The following is a 24205-nucleotide window of genomic DNA, read 5'->3' as shown; positions in this document are numbered from 1 at the left end:
TCCTGGATATGAATCAATTTTTTGTTGAGAAATATGACAAAAAAATGGCAAAAATTGGAACTTTTTTATTAGTTTTTGCAATTTTTCGTTTTTCTTTTTAGACAAGTTTCTTAGCCTGTTATGACTTACCTATTGTTTTACCAGCGTCCGGATACCCTATTGGTTGAAAGGAACTTTTCTTTGGATTTATATGTTTTTATAATACTAAAAAAATTGATCCAGTTTTTTAGTGCAAGTTGTTTGTAAGGGCTTTTTGTTCATACTTTGGCTTCAAGCCTTTAAAAAAATTTACGTAAGCGGTTTTAGTAAGTACTAGTTGTTTTAGTGGAGTAATTTTGGCAGAGATAGTTGTTTCGGGACCTCAATTTATGACGAAATCTGATCAGTTTTTTAATCCTTTTTTACCAGATTTGATTTTCTTGATTTGATTTTGTTTTATGGTTTTGTTTCTAGATAATCATAAATTTGGAGTGATTTTGTTGCTGATCGAATTTTTTTGTTCACGTGCGGCATTTCAAAGCAGTTTCCTTTTTTTGGTTTAGAGCTTTGGTTATAATTTTTTGAAAAAAAAATTAGGCTGGTTTTGGTAGTGGTCTGAAGGTTTCTTGGGAATTCATATGAATTTTTGCTACTTCGCAGGTTTTTCATGTATTTTGCTGATTTTCGGTCTAATTTTTGCGTTTTTTGACGATTGTTTTGTTTTATTGGCTCAAATGTTTATTAAAATGACCCCTTCTACTTAAGCAAACTTTAGATAACAATTGGCTACAGTTTCCTGGATATGAATCAATTTTTTGTTGAGAAATATGACAAATTGGCAAAAATTGGAACAAATTTAATTAATTTTTTGCAATTTTCCGTTTCTTTCTTTTTTGACAAGTTTCTTAACTTATTGTCTTGCCTATTGTTTTGCGAGCGTCTGGATACCCTATTAGTTGAAAGGAATTTTTGTTTGGGTTTATATGTTTTTATAATACTAAAAAATTGATTTACTTTTTTCCAGTTTTTTAGTGCAAGTTGTTTGTAACAGCTTAATTTTTCATGATTTGGCTTCAAGTATTTCTAGAGCTTCTCATAAGTGGTTTTAGTAGGTAATAGTTGTGTTGATGAACTAATGTTGAAAGAGATAGTTATTTCAGGGTCTCAATTGATGACAACTTCTGATTAGATTTATCATATTTTAATATCATAATTTTGGTTTTTTACTTTTTTATGGATTTGTTTCAGGATACTCCTCAAGTAGTGGAGGAAGGTATTGGTTTGATGAGTTGTTGGATACCATTTAAATGGATTTCTACTTCGAGTTGTTTCCGGAATTCTTCCGGCTATGTTTTTTAAGATCTGTTCACATATTTTCATGATTTTTGAAGTCAAATTGTAGTAGTGATTATGGGCGCGCCGAAACAGGAAATGGAGCCAAAAAGCGAGGAGTTTTGCGGCGTGATTTTTTTTTATCTAATGTTAAAGTAGAGTGAGAAAACGTCGTTTGAACAAATATTCGCTTTCTCGCTAGTGGTTTTTTGTTCACATGCGGCAATTTCACTTTCGTTTTTACTGTTTTTTCAATTTTTGGATCGGATTATTTTCTAAATGGTTTTCCCAATGCGTTCATAAGTTCATTCTAGGCCTAGTTTTTTTGTTAAAATCAAATTTACATTTCTCGCTAGTGGGTTTTTGTTTTTGTTTTTACCAATTGACTAAAGTTTTCTTGGTATAAATGATTTTTTTAAGAAAAATTGACAGACAAATTGAGAAATTTTTCTTTGTTCTTATTTTTTTTTATATTTTTGCAAGTTCTTATTTTTTTAAATCTTAGACAAGTTTCTGAGCCTGTTATGACTTGCCCATTGTTTTGCGAGCGTTTTATTGCTCTGATTGCAAAGGAACTTTTTTTCGGCTTCATGTTTCCTTGTACTGTTAAAAAAAACTCATTAAGTTTTTCTAGTTTTTTTGTTCAATTTGTTTTGGATGCCGTTTCTATTCTTCCATAAATTTTTTATGGCATTTGTGGAGGTTCATGTTTTACAATAGTCGTACTAGTTGTTCAGTCATATGTATGGGCAATTTTCTCCTTCGAGTCGGTTCCGGAATTCTCCGGCTATGTTTTTTAAGATCTGTTCAGATTTTCATTATTTTGAAGTCAAATTGTAGTGATTATGGCCACGCCGAAACAGGAACTGGAGCCAAAAAGCGAGTAGTTTTGCGGCGTGAAATTTTTGCTCTAATTTTAAAGTAGAGTGAGAAAACGGTGGTTGAACAAATATTCGCTTTCTCGCTAGTGGTTTTTTGTTCACATGCGGCAATTTCACTTTGATTTTTACTGTTTTTTCGATTTTTTGAGAGGACTTTTTTAGGTGGTTTGAACGCCCTCAGTGAACACCCCACCCCCAATACACCCATATACTTCCCCGTATTACTCCCCTCGCTCATCATCATACGTAGGTGTTCGCCTCCGGGTCTCTTGAAGGCATACCCTCTCCCCTTGATTTAATCGATCCTCATGTCGGGCTGTGTTGGCTGCAGACTTTTCCTCGCCGCAGCATCTGCGTGTTCTAGTTCTTGGAATGTATCTTCTCGACTTGCTCCTTTCGTCAGCCGGGTTGCACTTCTTCAGATGATTCTTCATGGTTCCTTCAAAGTCTAAACTGAAGTCTAAGTTACAGTTCGAAGTCTAATCTGAAGTCTTAAGTTACAGTTCGGGCATTCAAAGGTTTTGGTCGAGTTTTGGTTGAATTGGAGTACGTTTGATATGAATTTTAAGGCCACCATTTGATTTGCTCTTTTCCACATTCTGGGCATTCTAGACTAGGTGTTTTGGTCTTGAAGTTTCTCTCTTCCACTGTTTCCGGTAATTGATGATTTTGTGCTTTTTGCCGTTCCCAGATTTCCAGATGTGCCATTTTCCTCCTTACAATTTCTTTCCACTTTTTACGGTCTTGAGCGATGGTTCCCGCTTCGGCCCAGTTAACGCCTGCTTCTTTAAGGAGTTTCCTCCAATGGAACAGAGTTTTACTCTTTTCCCTGGCCGTTTCTGTACTTCCTCTAGGCTACCTAACCAGCCAAGGATCGCGATTTTTGTTATTCTTTAATTGCTCATTCGTAGTACATCTCCGATACGTTCTAGTGTTGTTTTCTCTATCTTCCATCTGATCGATTTGATGTTAAGGATATTCCTGATGTCTGGCATCTTTTTACTTAGCATTTCCATTTGTATAAGCGGAGGACCCGTTTTGTTACTCCAGATGTGGCGTTACCGTTTGTCGATCCAAGATTGTAGTGTTTTGATCTCCTTAGTGTATGATGGCCTTGCCGTGCAATCAAACAGGAGCCCACTCTCGACACATGTCTCCACCACCTGGGCTTGTTTGGTTTTGGTAATTTGCTCTTGGTTAGTTGTATTCTACTTTTTGCCCAAAGTATTCCCGCTCTTTTTCCGGTTTTTCATATCCTCCTTCGGGCCTAACCGGCTTCCTAACATCCTTATTTTTTCCGCTTCTGTTATTCCATAGACCGCTGCCTCCTCTTTGTCTTCATTGTTCCTTTCCTCAAATTGAGACATCACATCCTTTACAATCTGTTCGCCTTCGTGTATTTCTCTTCTTTCCCTATGATTGTGGTGTCGTCCGCAAATAGGGACAATGTGACTAGTGCAGTATGGGCTTCACTTTTATACTTCTCCACCGTTGGGCTCAGGGATATTGCTTCCAGGAAGTCAATGCCATTGAACTCCTGTGGTTCCGGGTTTAGCGTCCGAATCAGCTTTCCTTTCCTTCTCGGCCATCCTCATTGGTATTTTGCTGATTTTCGGGCTAATTTTTGCGGTTTTTCGACGGTTGTTTTGTTTTACGTGCTCAAATCGGCATTGAAAAGAATTCATCTACTTAAGCAAATTTTACATAACAATCGGTTGCAGTTTTCTGGATGTATAATTTTTTGTTGAGAAATATGACAAAAATGGCAAAAATTGGAACTATTTTTTATTAATTTCGTTTTTTCCTTTGACAAGTTTCTTAGCTTATTTTGACTTGCCTATTGTTTTGCGAGCGTCTGGATACCCTATTGGTTGAAAGGAATTTTTGTTTGGGTTTATATGTTGTTGTAATACTAAAAAAATTGATTTACTTTTTTTCCAGTTTTTTAGTGCACGTTGTTTGTAACAGCTTTTTGTTCATAATTTGGCTTCAAGTGCTTCAATATGCTTTAATAACGAAATCAAATTTTTATTTTCCTTTGAACTATATTTTTGTCATATTAGTCCTGTGTGATGCAATTTTTCGTATTACAGACTTTTCATCTAACCGACATATTTTTTCTGACTTTTAGTCTTGAGAAACGGGATAATTTCGAGAAGACTAAGGGAATTAAGTCACTGGACACTTCCTTAAGAGCCTTACTAGTCTAGTCCAATAGCGATTTGCCGAAACTGCTGAGGAGACTTAAATTCATTTTCCTGATTAGATTTTGATCACCCGTGACGACCTACCTGTTTAAATAAAATAACTTTTGCTTTTTATAATTTAAGTTTAATTTAAATGAATTGTAGATCAAAGAAACTCATACATGTAATGAAAGACATATAATTCTGCTTATTTAGACAGCCAATTAAACTCGAGGACAACACTCCTGCAATTATCCACCCTGGTGCCATAATATCCATGATCAATCTTCTTCCAGCAATATCATTCCCCAATTCGAGACAATGGGAATGTGCAGTACATTTCCATATTCTATGTGTCGTCCAGAAACTTGTCTTGTCATGCGAAAGAAATGCTCAGCTACTTTCACGTTCGGGACTGGTTCGAGTTCTGATTGGTCCGATTGGTGCTGTGATGCTATTGGACGAGCATCATCCATCACACTCCGTGACTCACTCGTTGCTAGATAAGCTTTCAAACCAGAGAATCGAAGTTCGAGATCTCAGAGCCTATTTGAGGCTTGGAAGTCCACTACATTGTCTGTTCAATGAAGACGATGCGATTAATCAATACGTTCCTACTGACGATCGATGGCGATTGGTGTCTACGCTTGGATTGGTGTCTGGGTCCTCGCATGGTCATACATCAAGTCCTAGGAGCGATTCCAGATCCCAGACTACTGACGAGCTGCCCAACTCAACTCAGGATTCCCAACCTCGATGTGAATGCTGCGTGTGCAGAATAAAGTCGGGAAACGTTCCTCTAAACACTATTAAAACTCTTGTGACGTTGACGAGTAAAAGAGAAATTGAAGTGAAGACTGCGCTGCTGTCGGCCGAGTATGCAGTTGCAGACCCACCTGCTTTTGTCGAATTCAACTACAAATTTGATGGTAAGCAAATTAGTTCTTGAATCGCTAAATTATGTTGCATACTCATTGATTGAAATTCTGGAGGTAACAAAATTAAATGTTGTTATCTGTGCTCAAGTAAACTTTAGGCTGCATTTCCATGACAATGTTTGATTCTCTAGGATTCGGTAGCATATTTGTTCCAAACCTGGTACCGCATGCTGGATCCCCTGCTTCATTCGTGGGTTCAGCTGGCAATGTTGCAGTTGCGGCTTTGTCATCAACTGCATCCAATTTTGTGGGTGCCACAGGTGTCCCAACGACACCGGCTAGTGCTTCGTCTTCTGTCGTAAGTCTTAGCGCCGGTGACCATCGGGTGTTTCCTCCCAATAATGGACTGTCCTTCACATGCTGGATTAATCTGATGGAACTGCCAGAAGATTGCAACCACCATATAAGGTTATTCAATCTTCTCAATCATTCCATTTCTCATAATGGGTTTTAATATCCGCTATAAGAAGCCGAGCAACGGCTTTATTGGCAAAAATAACCGCATTTTTTCTCAAATGTTCACCCAATGTTAGCTTTTTGAAGTAAAAAGGAATAATTTTATGGCAAGGAGATATTTTCGCAGGGAAATGCCAGCTGTGAAACTCGCTCTTTCGCGTTAGCTTGCTTAAAAGACGTCTTCTGCAAATATCACTGCATTCAAAGGTCGCGAGACTATATTTTGCTTTTATGGATGATTGACGATAATTCATTTATAGGCAAAAGAATTATCGATTAGCTGCTCTTTTAAACAAACTTTGCTACCAATGTCAAAATTGTGAGTGGTTCATCGACAACCCTTCGGAATGTTGCTAAAATGGTGACCATCGTCTGGCGACCATCAGTCATATCTCTTAAGTTTTTATAGGTTTTATAAATAATACTGTTTAATAGGCACCGTCAGCCTCTCAACGGCTATTATTTAAGCGCTCTTCTTTTTTACAATTCAAAGAATTTGAATTGTATTGGGGTGCTGTTTTTTTACATGTCAAAGAATTTTTACAATTCAAAGAATTTTTACAATTTACGATTGCCACGCTTCTTAACCATCTCACTCGCGGGCTGTTTCAGTTAAACTGATTTAAAAATTTTTTCACTCATTAATTTTGGCAATGTAGTCAATACAGTCAAAGTCAAATAGAAAAATCAGTTTAAGAGGAAAATCAAAAGAAAGGGGATACAGCCGGGTCACTAAGTCATAGTGCATCAGTTTACCAAAGTTCGTTTGAGCTATTGCTAGCTGACATTAAGCTTTATAGCTTTTAGCTCAGAAGCTAAATTAAGTATAGTTTTAGAATCTAATTGAAACTTCACGTCAAATGAGAACATAATTTTCATCGAAAAAAATAGAAAAAAATTCCGTCAATTTCCTCCTCTTTTCTTATGTTTCATTCCCGATAATCATCAAGCGCGTCAACGGTAGCTATTTGCCGGCAATCTACCGGCTCTGTTCTTATTGCAAATATTTGCTCGACGGTATTTGAGCTTTTATTCTAGAACATTCTTTTACTTGAGTGACTATTATCTTGTTCTGAAATAAAACTCAATGCTAAGATAAAAGCGATTGTGAGAGAAAAAAGCCATTGAAGCTGAGTGGTTACGATGCCATGCTGTCAACGTGGATGTCCGGGGTCGAACCCCTGTTAGATTTCTGCGCTCATAAAACTTTTCTAAGCTGCACCCGCTCTAAATTTAATTTCCCTTGCATGTTGTTCGTGAGCTTTTCATCCAAAGTTAGTCCGTTTATGTTCGCAATATCAGTGTTCTCATATACACCGTTTTTTCGAATCTATTTTAGGCGGCAATAGTTTTTCTGTCAATCTTAAGAATTGTTAATTCAGAATGCATAAACTACACGAAAATTACAGATGATTTTGTTTACGAAATAGCTGGCCCCTTTTTGTGCGTTTATTGATATTGTCTATTCAAGTGGTTCAAAAGTAAAAGTTGTAGAGATCTAAAAATTGGACGTAATTTTGTTTAGTCGATTTGTTACTTCTCACTCTAAGGGCCGATGTGCAAAATTTCTTTGATTACTTTTCTGTTCTCCGGTTCTTAATTTAGTTTTTCTTGCTTTGAATTGACGAATAGAAGAAGAATTAAGTCTGTTGGTCAAGTTTGTCAATTGCAAATATTTGAATATAAATTTAGAATTTCGTGTTTTTGGCAATATTTGTTACGGGCGTTTGATATTCCTTCAAAAATTTGCAACAAAATTCTGTTGATCTGTTCTTGTAAAACCCAGCAACGCTATTTTGGATGCTATATTTTTTCTCGTTTTTGCGCCGAAGTTCTGAACAGTTGCAGGGCTCTATTACGCAAAACTTATTTTTGAAACTCATGTTCGAATTTGAAATCTAAATTTAATTTTGTATTGGTGTTTCTCTCAGTATCTATGTTGTTTTATTAACAGCTCTTCAATTTTTGCCGGCTGCTATCAGGAAACATGGCCGCTATTTGTACTGCTTTCAAAATAAAAGCGCCTTAACTGAACATGTACATTTTACAGGTTGTGCACTATAGCACGCCATTTTCCACAATCTGGCAAGACAGGCGAGGGGTCCAACAGAAACTCGATGGTGGGTGGAGGGTCAGCGCAATCGGATTCACCGGCCAACCTCAACGGATCTTTTGACTTCATTGACGTCTCTTCGTTTTCTACACCTGTGTCCAGAGACGTCATCTGTTTTCAGGTAAATTGGAGGAGAGTTCTGCAAGATAGATAACTGGTCCTTGGCTGCTCAAAGCAGCTGATATATTGAAATTTTTATGGATTTTTGATTTTGGTGCCAGTTAAAGGTATAGGAATTGTTTTACTTCAGTACAGTAGTATGGGCCAGCTATCGCAGTTGTAACAGTGTGAAAGCTGTTACAACTCGGAAACGGCTCAACCATCGATAAACAGCTGCTTTCAACTGAACGGCGCATAAAATAATTAGGAAAAGAAGAAAACACGGTTTCGTTGCTCAAGGGCTGATATCTATCTATTCAAAATGATGAACTGGTATTTATTTTCCTTACAGGTGGGCATATCGGCAGTTGACCATTCTCTTGTGGTGTCAACTAAAGAGGTATCCGAGGGTACCAGGGGCTTCTCTGGCCTGGATGACCCAAGTGGGGGATCTTCTAATGCGGACCTCCTCTTCAGATCAAACATATTCAAGCAGGTACTATGTTTGTCTGGATTCAGTACAGATGGTACCCTATCTTTAAGTTACTCTTTGAATATAATGTTCCTACTGTTATTACTGATTAGACTCAATTCAGATTGAACCCCTTCGTTAGGTTACTATTTGCATATAATGTCCAGTAAAGATTTAACAATTTTTTTCATCTCCAAGGTGTCCTCTATTTAAAAGTGTCATTGCGACTGGGTGAGTGACAGTGGATCTTTTTCAACGGTGCCTTTGTTGTATATCACAAAATTTTAACCTCTAATGTAAATCCTGCGCGATTGACTTCGATTAAAAGCGGCATTGGTTATCGCACACAAGTAATTGATGCAAGCTAATATGGTGCTGATAGAAATAAGTGTATTTCATTTTACAAGGGTTCTTTCGATCTGTTGAGCGTTTTTCAAATGAGGTGTTCTCGAAAAGTTGTGCTCCTGTTCATGAAGGGCAGGCTGAATTGAAGATCTGTATCATTGATCTCTTGTCTTTTTTTCGCTTGATCATATGCTGAATTGTAAAATACACAAATAGTTTAAATAATTTACATTGAAATTAAATGTTTAGTTAAATAATTTAAATTAAACTGAGAAATGATTTAAATATTTTTTTGAGTTTGAAGAAGGATTTCTGGTCAAGTATCTTTGAACTGCTTCAGGGCATGACTTTACTAGGCTTCATTAAAGCCTATTGATAGCCTGTCAGATCTGAGTTTGTGTCACGTGATTAACATATCCTTAGATTCTGAAAACCAATTTAATTCAAATACAAATATCTACCACTGGAATTATGATTCAGACAAACGAATGGATACACGTTGGGATTGTGCTGACTAAAGGATTCGTGAAGCAGAGTTCATGCACTATCTTTGTGAATGGAGTGCAACAAGTGACTAACAGGATGCACTATATCTCAGCCCCCAATTCAGCCACCATGCCATCTGTGTACACTACCAACATGACCATAGGCACCAATCATGTCAATGCAACAGACACATGCAAACTCAAGTGGAAGTTGGCTAGTGCCCATTTGATTGAAGATGCTTTGTCCAATACACAAATTGGTAAGCTCCAGTAAAGTCGACCACTCAATATACTAATAATGGGCAGAAATGGTCAAATCTTTTTTTAGAGATGTTTTGATACGGAGCACCAGCGATTGCTTATTCATCACTCAATAACGAACTCGGTGACTTCCGTACCTCACTCAATATAATGACTTGCAGTTGCTAATTATAATCAAGTTGAGAACGTTGTCATCTTAACATTGCCCCGGGGTAACCTACCTATAACTTACTCAAAATTCCGCACTGGTGTTTTAATAATGTTAAGAAAATTGACGCTTCAATATTTTAGAATGACAAGATAACAATTCAGTTTAAATTGGTATTTATTTCAATGACGACGATGATCGTGAAAAAAAATATATCAAAAAAACAGGAATTGGTTTTTCCATTGTTGTTATAAATAACTTGGAAACGGAAATATGTCCCAGCGGAAAATAAACCAAGGTCTAAAGGAGCTAAAAGTTCTGAAAGAAGAAATAATGATACTAATCACAAGCTTGCAGCGTTTCGAAGCTGTATTGCGTTGCTCTTGATTTTTTACGACTCGAAGAGGAGTCTTGGTTTTCTTGAGTTTTTCTACTGGAAGTACTATTTGTTCAAACGGCATTTTGACCTAAAAGCGAAAGAGAGTAAAATTGACGTGTGAACTATTTTTTTCTGAACGAGAGAAGTTTTTTGATCATGCTCTTCGATCATTGAATGACTTTCCAACTCAATATGTACTCAACTAACTCAATATAGTAGTAATAGGCAGAAATGGACAAATGTTTTTTCAACTTGTTTTGATACGGAGCACTAGCAATGACTTATTCATCTCTGAATAACTAATTCTGTGACTTTCTTACCTCACTCAATAAAATGACTTCGGCAGTCAAGCTAATTATATTTAAGTTTGAGAACGATGCCATCGTAACAATACCCTCTGGGGCCTGTAACTATAACTTAGTCAAAATGCCCTACTGGTGTTTTAATAACGCTAAGGAAAATTACTCTTCTTAAAATTGGTACTGTTATTGTCTATTTATTAATAGCCACCCTCATCTTCTCAGCCGGCTATTATAGCGCTCCTATTTCTTTGCAATCCAAGAATTGGATTGTATTGGTGCTGTCTTTTTTTTATTTTTGTAAGATGTTTGCAACCCTTTTTTCATGAATTTGAGCTTTCAAAACAGGATAAACAGGTCAAGCTCAGCCGGCATCAAGTTTCGTTAGGGGCCCTTAGCCGCGTTTAGTAGTTCTTCAAGTACTTAGTGTGGTGAAGCTACTGGGAAGGGCGTAATTTAAGGTTAACAGGTCATTTTCAGAAGTTTTGGGCCCAAAATTTTGCAATTTTTTCGTATTTTTTCGGATTTTTTGTTGGACCAGTCTGAAATTGAGGTTTGTAAAAGTTGGTAAAGGTCTTTTGCAAGATGTAATTACTTTTTATGGCCATTTTAAGAGCTATATGTATTGCTACAACAAACATAAACACGGTAATTTATTCCAATTTTTAAAGTTTCAAGTTTTTTAAATATTTTTTGTTGTTTCAGCTCTTGGTGTCACAATAATAGGTTTTTTTTATGGTTTCTAGTTGTATTGGAATGGTTTTCAACTTCAGGAATTTTACCAATTTTTTTTGATAAAACTTCCAGTTTTTCTGACTTTAATTGTCATTATTCAAGTTTTCCTGCTCCAGGGGCAAGAAATCTCGTCTAGGATTTGCTAATAGTTTACTGCAAAATTTTTATTGGCCATGGCATAAGCCAATTTTTTCAAATTTTTGAAAATTGTTGTCAATTTTTAGGGTTCTCTAACCTGAACAGCCAAAACATTTCCTTTGAGTTTTGATAAAAGGTTACTGCATAGTTTCTAGTGGTAATGGGGAATGTGTTTCAAGATTTTAATATTACAAATTTTAGCGATTTTCAAATTGTAATTTTTTCTTTGACTTCCTGAAATTTTAGTCTTTTTCCTCAGTGGCCCGGGGTTTGCTGCTTTTGAGTTTGCTTGTATGTTATTGTAGAGTTTCCAGTGGCAACAAAATAGTTTTCTGGTTTTTTAGATTGCAAATATAAGTAATTTTTTTTAAAAAGCTTGCAATTTGAATTTTTTTGGTTGTTCTCAAATTTTTTGAATTTTTTTTGTCATTTTCTGAGTTTAACTATCTAATGGCCAACGAAACTTTTCAATTTTTCCAAACACTTTTTCGAAAAATATCTTTAAATTTTTCCTTTTCATTTCAAGCATTTTTCACATTTCCTTTTGAAGCATTTGTCATTTTTTTCGAGATTATCTACGTTTAGTGTCAAATTAATCTCTTTCAAGTCTTTTGCGTGAGTTAATGACTATATTGCATTGTGTCAGAAATGGCCTTCAGGTTAAAAGCTTCAAGAGTTTTAGGAGTGATTGTTTTTTTGTTTAGTTTGATTCTTTTAGTTTCTCAACTTTCGAGATCCCGTCTTTTTGGCTGGGATTGGTCAATTGATCTGCTGGTCAGGTACATTAGGTCTGTTTTTCATTCAATTCCTTGGATTGTATTTCAGGACTTGTCCTGCTATATTTTTTTTACTTCGTCGAACTTTTTTTTCGCTTTACCCATTTTGCCGCCTTCTTCGACATTTTGCGTGAATTCTTTTTGACTTCTCCAGGCTAGTTTCTCTCTTCTGTCATTCTGTCCGAAGTCCTTTTAAACAGCAGCTGCTCAGCAAAGCAATTCAAAATGAAGAGAGTCGTTATAAAAAAAACCAAAGTCAGAAATAGAATCGGGATAGACCCATAAAACCCATTTTTAGATGCCCGGTACTTGAACTTTGTTCTCATAAGTTTTAGTTACTATCTATAATGCTTATTGGTATTGATACTGGACCCTGTAGCCTCTCACTGAGAGACAGGAGTGTTCAATTACAAAATGACATCAAAATAAATCGCACTTAAAAATGTTTTTATACAAAATTCAATTTTTGTTGATATTTTCTTTTCTTTCAATCCCAATAGAGTTATGGAAATCAACGGCGGCTATTTTCCGGCAATCTGCCGGGTATGTTTTCGATGGCGGCGACAATATAGTGAAAAAAGTCTTCATATCAAAAACCAGAATTGATTTTTCCTTAACTCTACCGGGAAACGGGAATTTGTCCCGAAGGAAAATGAACCAAACCCTAAAGGAGCTAAAAGTTCTGTAAGAAGAAATAATGATATTAATCTCAAGTTTACAGTGTTTTTATGGCAAGGTCTGCTGTTTTTTTTCACCCGTATGACCAATTTTTTCTGTGCTCTGTCCCTAAACCAGCTTCTCTATCTTCATAGAGAGCGTATGAACACCACTGTAAAATAACTTCAAGTATTGATCTATCTCAAAGTACTATTAATTTATTTTCCGCTATTGTCCTTTAGCGCACATGTTCAAACTGGGCCCTTCGTACAATGGATCTTTCCAGCGCTGTCCGCTGAATCTACTGGATTTGTTGTCCAATTCACCTGGAGGCATTTCATCATTGAACCCATCTTCACTGATTGCACCCGGCTCCAACCCCGTCACTCCAAGTTCACCTGGTTAGTTTTGATTCCTACTTCGAGATGAAAAATTCGGTTAGCGTGATCCGATCTTTTATAAGATCACGAGCGTGATCAGTCGCGACGAGAGTAACAGAATTTTCTAACTCCCAAATTTACAGATTTAGACGCTTTGGTTCTGCAAGTTGGTTTTTGTAACAAATTTCCCCCCGAAAGAAACATGAGATGAAATAATTGTTTTATGAACGACTACATGGAACTCCAAGAAGATTAGGGTTCTCACTACTTGTAATGAATGAACTCGAGTAGCAATTATGCTTAAAATTGAGTGCGATCGATTTTGAAATATTGCATGCAGATCAGTTTGTATTCCAGGATACCGGCAGCCATGAGCAGATTTAAAGTTTCACCTTTAATAACTGATTCGAGTTTGTTTGTGAAATATGAATTATACAGTTCCAATTTAGTTCAGTTAATGAGTATATGTGTTAACTCTGCGAAGTGAACAATGTTGATTTAGCTCGTATTGTGTAAACTAAGTAACTGAAGTAGATGTCCTAAAACCGTACCCTTGGAAAGTTCGTGGTTAAAATATTAAGACAGACACCATATTAATTGTAATAGAAAGCGCTTTTGCATTTTAAAAATCCTCTTGTTTGATAATCTGTCGCCAAGCTTTCTTTTAATGTTTTGTTGAAATAGAGAGTAGAGTAGCATCGTTTTGAGTTCCTATTAGTTTGGCAACCGAACAGTCAGTCGTTCGAGGTCAAGAGCAATTCATCCTTCACAGTCGGTTATATTTAATTATTCAACATTTCCATATTTTTTCAACTTCAGATGACATTCAGGTGAGATAAGACACGAGTATGATTTAGCTTCGAAGCAATCTTCAAACAAGACTAACACTGAAGCTCATCTTATTGAATTTTTACTCCTGAAAGTGGTCACGTTCCAATGTACACCTACATAGGGGCTGATGATTTTTTAAAGAACAGTAGTGCTATAAAATAATCAGATATGGCACGGGTTTATCAACATCTTCGGGGACTTAAAAAGCTTCACGGACCAGATGAGTCGTTTCTACGAGTTAACGGGAGTTTTTGTTCAATTTAGGTAGCGTTGGAGCAACTGGGAGTGCGGGTGCAGTAGTGGCAATCGTAGGAGAGGACAAGATCATCTGGGGTGTGAATGCCAGAGCACTGTGTGTACTTAGCCTAGCCAGGATCAGAAAGATGTATGGCAAAAGTATGGCTATCAGCCTATCTAAAATGGTACGTGCTACTGCCGATATATTAATCATAGGTGTCTGATTACAATTTTCAGCTTAACTTAGTAGCGACGCATTTAAATTCGGGATTCAGTCTTAAAAGTTTTTAATAGCCGCCGTCAGCTTTTCAAAAGGCTATTATTTAGGTTGTCTCCTTTTTACAGTTCAAAGAATTTAAATTGTATTGGGGCACTGTCTTTTTTTAAGATCTGTTCACACATTTTCATGATTTTGAAGTCAAATTGGAGTAGTGATTTTGGTCATACCGAAACAGGAAGTGGAGCGAAAAAGCGAGTGGTTTTGCAGCATGAATTTTTGCTCTAATTTTAAAGTAGAGTGAGAAAACGGTGTTTGAACAAAAATTGGCTTTCTCGCTAGTGGTTTTTTTTCACATGCGGCATTTCAACATTGATTTTCTGTTTTTTTATCTGATTTTTTTTTAGAAATAGTTGTCCCAATTCAGTCATAGTCCTTCCTAGGCCTAGTTTTTTGTTAAGTCAATGAAAGTTCTTTGAGTTATACGTCAGGACTTGTCCTGCTATGTTTTTTAAATTTGCTTTACCTTTTGATCACGTTTTTCGTTTTACAGAAGTCACTTTTCCACGTTTGACTTCTGACTTACATCACTCACTGTCTCAACCGAATGGGTTCTAAATTCTTTCACGCAATGATTTACGCAATGTAGTGAATTCGGTCAATGTCAATAGACCAAAATCAAAAGAACCGAGATAAACCGATAAAGCCCGGTCATTAAGTCATTGAGAGTTAGATTATCCAAGTTTATTAGAGCGGTTGCTAGCTGATATTAGTATTTAGCTTAATAACCTTCAGTTTAGAAGCTGAAGTAAGTATAGTTTTCGAATCTAACTGAAATTCAACACTGAATTAGATCAATTTTTGATACTTAGAAATTTTTTTTGTCAATTTCTATCTCTTCTTTTTTTCGTTTTCTGTTTCAATTCCGATGTGCATCTAGCGCGTCAGCGGCGGCTTGTTTTCCGGCAATCTGCCGGATATGTTTGATAAGGATTTCTTTAGTTGAACATGTTTGAAATTAGAAAAAAAATAGGCGAGGAAAGGAATCAATCATTTTCTACTTTAGCTTTTAAACTCATCGCTTTAATTTTTTTTGCAAATTACTGTCTGTATTTAGTTAAATTTTCGTTGTGACTTATTGTTCTTGTTGACCTTCAACTTTCCGTGCAGCTGCTTTATATTGCAAATTAAGTGCGAATGCGTGTTTTTTAATATATGTAGAAATTTTTATAAAAATGTGGGTTGTGATATTTTTTCAGTTTTCGTTTTTAAAGTAAGTTGTAATCAAGGTTGCTCCAAATAATTGCGTCAATTTGAGCTTTGCAAAAATGGTTTGAGCTTTGTCAAAAGAGCGCTTTGGTTTTCGTCTAGCGCGTCAACGGCGGCTCTTTTCCGGCAATCTGCCGGCAATGTTGTATACTTTTAATATTAGTGACAGATGTTTAGGTAACTACTGGAAAGGGGTAGTAAGTACACTGTTTTATCTCCGGTTTCGTGCCCAATTGAATCAGACAGTGCTTTGAGTTTGGGCTAAACTCTTGATTACGATATGAAGCTGTTCAAGCTGTCTTCTGTATCATTTTTGTGAGTCAAATGAGCAAGATAGAAGTACTAGGTTTCCATCACCTTCAACTTTGCCTGTTTTGCCTAAAATAGTTATAATAATAATTGAATTTATATAGAGTACAAATATGAAAATATTTTTATATAGCTGCGAAGCTGTAAGCTGAGCGAAGCTATAGTGCGGTGCTCTTGTTTTTACGACTCGAAGAGGAGTATTGGTTTTCTTAAGGTTTTTTTTTTACCGGAAGTACTATTCGTTCAGACGATGTTTTGAACTAAAAGCGAAAGCGAGTAAAATTGCAGTGTGAACTAATTTTTTCTGAGCGAGAGAAGTTTTTTGATCATGCGCTGCGTTTAGTGAATGATTTTTTGACATTGAAAATTAGTTTTTGACTGAATGGCACATATAGATAACCGTTTTTAGCCGTTTTTTCGTCTAAGTGGCATAGTTTTTTTGCCTGTAATTTGGTTTTTTGTAGAAATTATTTTTAATCGATGCTATGTTGAAATGTAAACCCCGGAAATTGTTAGCACAGTATTTTGCATAGCCTGAAATTGCGTTTCAAATGCGAAATTGGCACCTATTTCTTGATTTTTTAGTTAATTTTTGGCTTTTTTTTCTATTAATTTCTTCATTGTTGGATCTTTTAGCTGTTTTTTGTCAAAAATCAGTTAATATGGCAACTTCCCTTTGATAATTCATATACTCAATGCCTCTTTCTACCTCGATGTAATTTTGTTTCATAAAATTGTACATTTGCTAATCCGATTTTCGTAGTTTTTTTTTGCAATTTTTTTTCAGTTTTTTGTTTGTATTTTGCTTTTAATTACTAGAAATAGTATTTTGGGGAACATGAGAGACTTTAATTTTGTTTGAATAAAAATTCAATCATTTTTTGGTGTTAAGTTTTTGAAAAAACAGATAAATTTTTTTCATAAATGCAGTCTTAAATTTTTTTGACCACTTTTTTGCAAAATGTTTCATTGTTTCGTATGTCTGAATTCTGCTTTTTCTTGTTTTATTCTGTTCAGAAAGTTGGATTTTTGTCTCGAATGACTCGTTGTTTTTTCTATGTCTCGAATGCCGATCAATAAAATGTACTCGTTTTTCTTGATTTTTTTAAATTTGATTTTTTACTTTCAAAAATCAAGAATTGGTCTTTTTCTTACGGTGTTCCTAACATTGTGTCCATATTCTTCACTTTCTCGTTTGTATCATTCTAGTTTTGTCCTGGCACCAACTGTTGTTCTCGTTATATTGATTTTTTCAGTTGTTAAAAAATTGAATGAATTCAGCTTTTTCTTAGATCTTGGTTTCTTCGGTTTGCAATTGATTTAATTCAAAATAAGGCAGTACTGGGAGTTTGCTAGAAAGTCTTTTCCAACATTTCGACTTATTACTATTCATTGCAATTTTATTCCGGGCTTGGTATTGTTTTTAGACGATTGTTTGCCTTTGACTATTATTCTGTTGCTTTTGTTTTTCTATGATTAATTTAATTTTTGAATTAGTATGAAATCATGTTGTCTAGCATATATACAACAAGGAAGAATCATGTAATATTTTTGTCTTAATTGCCGTGATTAGAAATCTGATTGTAGTGGTTCTCTGATTCTTAAGTTTGAGCACTCTTTTTTGAATAATTTTGACTTTCCTGTCTTTTTTGAAAAGTTTTTATATGCCGTTTTCTTTCGCGATCTTTTTGAGATTAGAATCATTAATTATCTGAGGGCAATTGATGGCCCTGTCAGCTTTGTCAGGCTATCAGTTTTTTGACCATCCTAAATATTTCAGACTTTTTTAACGTTGCAAACGTTTTCAATAACAAAATTTTGCTGCATTTTCTTTCTCTTGGTGACAGTGGTTTAAATTTCACCGAATTTTAGATCAGACCCGCGGAGGTAATGAGTTAATGGTTGAATACAAAAGGTAATGGCTTCAGCTTTTTGTGAACTTTTGGTGCTTCGAGTCGCTTCCGGAATTCTTCCGGCTATGTTTTTTTGTTTCGTCGTCTGACGCTCTTTTTTCGTTTTACATTTGTTCACACAGCAAAGCTGAAAAAGTCAAATTTTCCGAATGACTTCTTCCTCTCACTAACGGCATTTGCGCGCGTGACGTCATTTCTCACTCGCTTTAGCAAAAGGTTTTAATTTATTTGCGTGATTAGATTTTGATCATACGTGACTTACCTCACTCAATAAAATGACTTTTGCACTTTAAAACTTAAGTTTAATTTGAATTTGTTTAAGGTCAATGGAACTCATATGTGCAGTAAAGGTCCCTAATAAGAGGCTTCTGTGGAATGAATTTTAACAAGCGTTATTAATTTATTGCTGAATGTTTTTTACCTAGTTTTTTGAGCGGCGTCGATTTTTTTCAATTTAGATCTGTATCTGTTTCTATCTCTATTATATGGCACGCAGGTCTATTCTTTCGCAGCTATTCCGGCAATCTGCCGGCTATGTTATAATCAAGAGGGTATCAGATATTCACTCAAGAACGGACTATCAGAAAGCCTTATCAGGCTTGTGTGATTCAGCTCTGGTAAATAAAAAGCTTTATATAAACTAAATATAAACTAAACTTACAAAAAATGGATTAAAATATCTCTTAAAATACTCTTAAACGTTTGTAGCAATTATAATTTTTCCAGTGGTCTTTTTATGCGATTTTTTGCTTGACCGATTTTTTCTCTGACCCATTTGGCTTTTCGTCCTGCAAAAATGAGATAAACTGGTTCTTAGAGTTCAACCCCACAACTACAATAATTGCACTTGGATTGAGAGAATTGAAGAATTAAAAATTCAGAATTTCGTGTCTTTTTGTATGAGTGCCTCATTTGCTTTTGTTGACAATACCGGTTAGAAAATGCTTCCAACAGAGTTTAGTTACCAGTTATGTATGTTTTAAAGAATGCTATGAGCAAATGAATTGATTTCAAGTTTGTTGCCCACAATAGGAATCTTTATTAATAGCCGCACAGCGATAGCTGGGGCTATTATTGGCCTTCTCTTGGTTTTTTTTACAATTCAAAGAATTTGAATTGTATTGGGGCGCTGTCTTTTTTTTTTAAGATCTGTTCACACATTTTCATGATTTTTGAAGTCAAATTGGAGTAGTGATTTTGGTCACGCCGAAACAGGAAATGGAGCGAAAAAACGAGTGGTTTTGCGGCGTGAATTTTTTTCGCTATAAATTTAAAGTAGTGGGAAAACGGTGTTTGAACAAAAACTCGGTTCCTCGGTAGTGGTTTTTTGTTCACATGCGGCAATTTCATTTTGATTTTTACTGTTTTTTCGATTTTTTGGATCGGATTTTTTTCTAAATGGTTTTTCCAAACCATTCATAGTTCGTTCTAGGTCTAGTTTTCTGTTTAGTCAATGAAAATTCTTTGAATTGTACGTCAGGACTTGTCCTGCTATGTTTTTTTATTTCGTCGTCATGATTTTTGTTACGACCATATGACGTCACAGCCACTTTTTGTTCATTCGTTCATGCAATTTCAACTGAATTGCATGCGTGACGTCATTTTTCGCTCTTAGTGGAGCAAGTTTTTTTGTTCATGCGCGTGATTAAATTTTTGGTCACACTTGACTTACCTCACTCTCAAAAATGACTTCCTCACTTTGAAATTGACTTTTATTTAATTTAATTCAAAGAGATAAGGTCAAATGGGTGTGTGTCACTCTAATTGAAGGTTATTTGAGATCAGCTAATAGAGGCAGCAATAACTTATACAGATTTTTAATCAAAATTTAACAGATCAGCCTTCAATGAAAAGACTAATTTTTTTGGTCTGTCTTTTTTAATGTTTTTTTAGACTGCCGATCTACGACTCTATTGCGGCTATTTTCTGGCAATCTGCCAGCTATTTTCTTCATGATTTGCTAATAGTGCACAGCTTAATTTTGCGACTGTTGATTGACACGTATTTGAAACGACTGCTAGTGCTGGGCAGATTCTGCACACCCTTTCTAGAAGACCGTTTCATAACTGATCACTCAATCAAAGGGTGTTACTTTAAGATTTTGTCCCAAAATTAATATTCTGTACGTCTAATTTTGTGCTTTTGACTGCTAATTTTTCAGCTGAAGTTGTCACTAACAGACGAAGTTTGCCCAGTCCGGTTACTTCTCAATTCTGCCACCCATCTGCAAGGACCGCTTCGAGCACCAATTGGAGGAGTCCTTATGGGCAACTCATCAGTACGAGCGTTCACACCTTCTCCTCTATCAACCACGCTGAACAAAATCGGGGCTCCATTGATAGTGCTGGAACTGGTAGCCAAAAGTGACACAATTGAGAGACTGTATGCTTGTGTGAAGCTGCTGCACAGTGTGTTGCCAGGCATGGAGATCAAGGGAGATATGGATTGCAAGAAGTGGTTCCAAACGCTTAGTGTCATTTTGGAGAGGAAGGCAACGCTTATCAATACACACGTCGCACAAATCATACTGGAAACGATTGGAATTGTAGATACAAGTACGCTTACAAAATATTTATTTGTTCCTAATGGTCGCGAAATGTTAGGGAGTCTCTTTTTAATAGCCGCGAAGCGATAGCGGCTATTATTGGGGTTATCGTTGTGTTTACAATTCAAAGAATTTCAATTGTATTGGGGCGCTGTTTTTTTCAAGATGTTTTCACACATTTTTCAATGACTTTGTTCTTTCAAAACGGGATAAACATGTAAAAGTGGGCTATAGTAGTCTTCAAGTGCTTAGAATGGTGCAGCTGCTGGGATGGCCTTAATTTAAGGTTAAACCGTAATTTTTAGGAGTTTTCGGCTCAAAATGGTGCAACTTTTCATGTTTTTGTTGTGATTTTTTTTAGGTTGTTTGTTTGATTAGTCTTAGGTTGAAGTTTTTTAAAGTTGTTGAATGTCTTTTGTGAGACCAATTCTCTTATTATGACCATTTTATGCGCTATATGTTTTGGTACTACAGACACAAACACGCAAAATGATACCGCATAGTTTCTAGTAACAATGAAATGGTTTTCAACTTTTTAATGTCTCGAAATTTAGCTTTTTTGAAATCTGCAATTTTTTTCCTGAAAATTTTGTCAATTTTTGATGTTTGTCCATTCTCAAGTGCCAGAAAACATATTACACTGTCTGATAAGAAGTTACTGCTTGGTTGTTAGTGTCAATGGAATTGCTTTCAACAATTTAACATTTCGAATTAAAGAAATTTTTGATAAAATTTGCTTTTCAAGTTTCTTGAAAACATTTGCTTTATTCAGTTTTTCTTCCCTCAGTTGCCAGTTAACCTCCTCCAGGGTTTGATAGTATGTTATTACGTAGTTGCTAGGAGGCAACAGAATGGTTTTCAACATTTTAATAGAACGAATTTTTTTGAAATTTAAAATTTTCTAAAAATTATTGCCTATCGATCATTATGAGCCAATGAATTTTTCAAGGCTTGAAATTGGGTTACTGGATACCCTCTAGATACACAGAAATTATTTTGAAGATATTAATTTTACAATTGTCAGCTACAGTTTGTTAAAATTTGCAATTGAATTCATTTTAAGAAAAAAGTTTTCTGTCATTTTCTGAGTTAATCGATCTTCAAGGGCAAATGAATTTTCTTCAGGTCTTGCAGATGTAGTCCTGGACCTATTACAGAGACAAAAATTGTTTTTGAACATGTTTTTGAAATAGTTATATTTAATGGGATCAAATTTTGTCTTCGGGGCAAAAGCTACAAGAGTTTTAGCAATGAGTATATTTTTTGTTTATTTTGTTTGATTATTTTAAACAACTTTTTGAGATGATAATGGGTGTGTTTTGGCTGGCATTGTTCAATTGAACTGCTTGTCAGATCGAGTACTTCAAAGTGTTTCATTCAATTCTTTGGATTATTTTTCAGGACTTGTCCTGCTATGTTTTTACAATCCAAAGAATTTGAATTGTAATGGGGCGCTGTCTTTTAAGATCTGTTCTCACATTTTCATGATATTTGAAGTCAAATTGGAGTAGTGATTTTGGTCACGCCAAAACAGGAAATGTTTTTACTGTTTTTTTTTTTCAATTTTTTGGATCGGATTTTTTCTAAATGGTTTTCCCAATCCATTGATAGTTCGTTCTAGGCCTAGTTTTTTTGTTTTAACCAAATGTCCATTTCTCGCTAGTGTATTTTTGTTCACCTACGCTATTTTGTGGCATTTTGACATTGATTTTGTTTTTTTTAAATTTTTTGATCTGATTTTTTTAGAAATGGTTTAACCAGTTCACTCATAGTCCATTCTAGGTCTAATTTTTGTTTAGTCGATGAAAGTTCTTTGAATTGTACGTCAGTACTTGTCCTGCTTTGTTTTTTAATTCGTCGTCTCTATCGATGGTTCTTACGACCTGACTTCTTGGAATTGACTTTTTCAATGACTTCAGTGACTTCTGCTGCTTTGCAGTTAAAATTTGTGTGCGTGACGTCATTTCTGCTTTTAAGTCAATTGCTTGACTTACCTCACTAAAAAAAATGACTTCTGAACTCAATTATGGAACTTCAATTTTTATGAACATTTACTAGTTAAAGATCAATAGTGCGCATCTAAGTAGCCAATATATATGCCCTAATTCTTGAGTATTAGTCATGAGTTTCTGATACCGAATATCAATTTTGAAAAAGGTCTTTTAGGGTATTTTCTTTATAGATCGTATGTGTCATAAAATTGACAGTCCAAATCTAACCAAAAAGTCTAGTGGTCTATGAAAGGACTGGTGGTCAATCTGTCTATCTTATTTCTTTAGTTGTTTCAATTCTTGGAAGGCCACAAGCGTCTATCGCGGCTATTTTCCGGCCATCTGCCGGCTATGTTTATAGCTATAAGCGGGGCGTATTTATACTGAGGTTTTTGTTTGCTTGGTTTTTGGCGTTGTCTTGTACTCAATGTTAATTTCAGTTTTCCTCGCTCAAACCTTAAAACAGAGCTTTCGGTCTGTACGTTTTTTGAATTCGTCGTGTGTGTTGAGTCCTTATTGACCAATTGATCGGGGAACGACCAGAATTCGAAAGAACAAGAGATCTAACGGGGTAAAGTTGGAAAGATAGGTCTGCCCACTAGATAGAAAGTAAGCCAAAACTGTCAGCGAAATCTAATGTACTGCAATTGAAATGCCGTCAAACATCCTTGCATACGTTTAAATGATGCTAACTCACGTGGCGATGCCTTTAGGGTCAGTACGATTTGAATGGAATTTACCATCACCGAGGAATCAATTACCACCACTCGTGATTATGGGCTACGCTACCAGAAGGTGTTTTCGTAAAACTTGCTTGCATTTGTTGTTTTTTTGGAATCTTTTGACTCAGTCTCATTAACTAAGGGTCCGTTTGGCTAACTGTAGAGGTATTTGTGAAGCTATCTAACGGATTAAGTTCATTAAAGTGGCTGTTATGACTTTGAACATATTGTTTAATTGCTCTCAAACGATGTTTGTAGCAATTATATTAGTCCTGTCGGTCTTTTTAATGCGATTTTTCGCTTGACCAATATTTCGTCTGACGCGTTTGACTTTAGCCCTCAAAAACGGTATAAACAGGTAGCGCCCAGCGGGCATTAAGTGCTCTTTGAGCATTTCAGCTCACTAGTCTTCAAGTATGCGATTCACAGAATCTGATTGGAGACTTATACTTATGGTGCGAAGGGCGGTTCTTGACTCCACCCACTGTTGCCCCCCACTGTTGCAACCCCATCAGCCCCCGTTGCACCCCCCACCACTCGCTGCGCCCTCTTACGCCTTTTCAGTTAAGCTAAAGCTAGCCTCACTAAAACGTGCCTAGCTACTGACGAAGCCAACCGCTCGCCGGTTGTTTGCGAGCAATTCGCCTGACGTTAGTCGGTTGTGTTTCTTTAGATATCAGTGATTTTTTAACCTTTGACTTTTTCTAACTTTTTGTGGCAATTTGTAGCTTAAACTCATTAACGACAGGTCCCACCTTCTTTCCAGTGAAACAAAAGAAAATGTTTAGCTGTTTTCTTAATAGCCGCCGTCAGCCTCTCAACGGCTATTATTTAGGCACTCTCCTTTTTTTAACTCGCGTTTTGTTAAATCACGTTTTGTTTTACCTAAATCACAATTTTCACGCTTGACTTCTGTCTTATTTCACTCACTGTTTCAACTGAATAGATTTTAATTTCTTTCATGCATTCAATTACGTAATGCAGTGAATACGGTCAAATTTAACAGTGCAAAATCAAAAGAACGGGATAAACCGATAAATCCAGGTCAAGCCATAGTACAATAGGTTACAAAGTTCATTAAAGCGATTGCTAGCTGGCGTTCGTATTATGCC

At 35.9% G+C, this 24205-nt stretch overlaps 2 protein-coding genes across 5 annotated transcripts in view; one reads left to right on the top strand and one right to left on the bottom strand.

Annotated features, from left to right (window-relative positions):
* The window catches only part of LOC142352998 (WD repeat and FYVE domain-containing protein 3-like), a 249253-nt gene that overhangs the window by 41417 nt on the left and 183631 nt on the right, over positions 1-24205 (top strand). For all 4 annotated transcript variants that reach the window (XM_075405173.1, XM_075405172.1, XM_075405174.1 and 1 more), the window contains 8 exons: positions 4595-5307; positions 5448-5724; positions 7823-8006; positions 8337-8480; positions 9282-9546; positions 12922-13080; positions 14155-14312; positions 19997-20390. In XM_075405173.1, the coding sequence (XP_075261288.1) occupies positions 4595-5307; positions 5448-5724; positions 7823-8006; positions 8337-8480; positions 9282-9546; positions 12922-13080; positions 14155-14312; positions 19997-20390 (2294 nt within the window). The remainder of the gene's footprint in view (positions 1-4594; positions 5308-5447; positions 5725-7822; positions 8007-8336; positions 8481-9281; positions 9547-12921; positions 13081-14154; positions 14313-19996; positions 20391-24205) is intronic.
* LOC142352999 (uncharacterized protein C05D11.1-like) overlaps positions 1-24205 on the bottom strand; it is a 354622-nt gene that overhangs the window by 151359 nt on the left and 179058 nt on the right. The gene's annotated exons all lie outside the window — the stretch shown is intronic.

This window comes from Convolutriloba macropyga, chromosome 14 (genome assembly GCF_964194025.1).
Source record: "Convolutriloba macropyga chromosome 14, txConMacr16.3, whole genome shotgun sequence".
NCBI classification, from domain to species: domain Eukaryota; kingdom Metazoa; phylum Xenacoelomorpha; order Acoela; family Convolutidae; genus Convolutriloba; species Convolutriloba macropyga.
The sequence above is the reverse complement of the archived record's forward strand: the minus strand, read 5'-3'. Positions and strand labels throughout refer to the sequence as shown.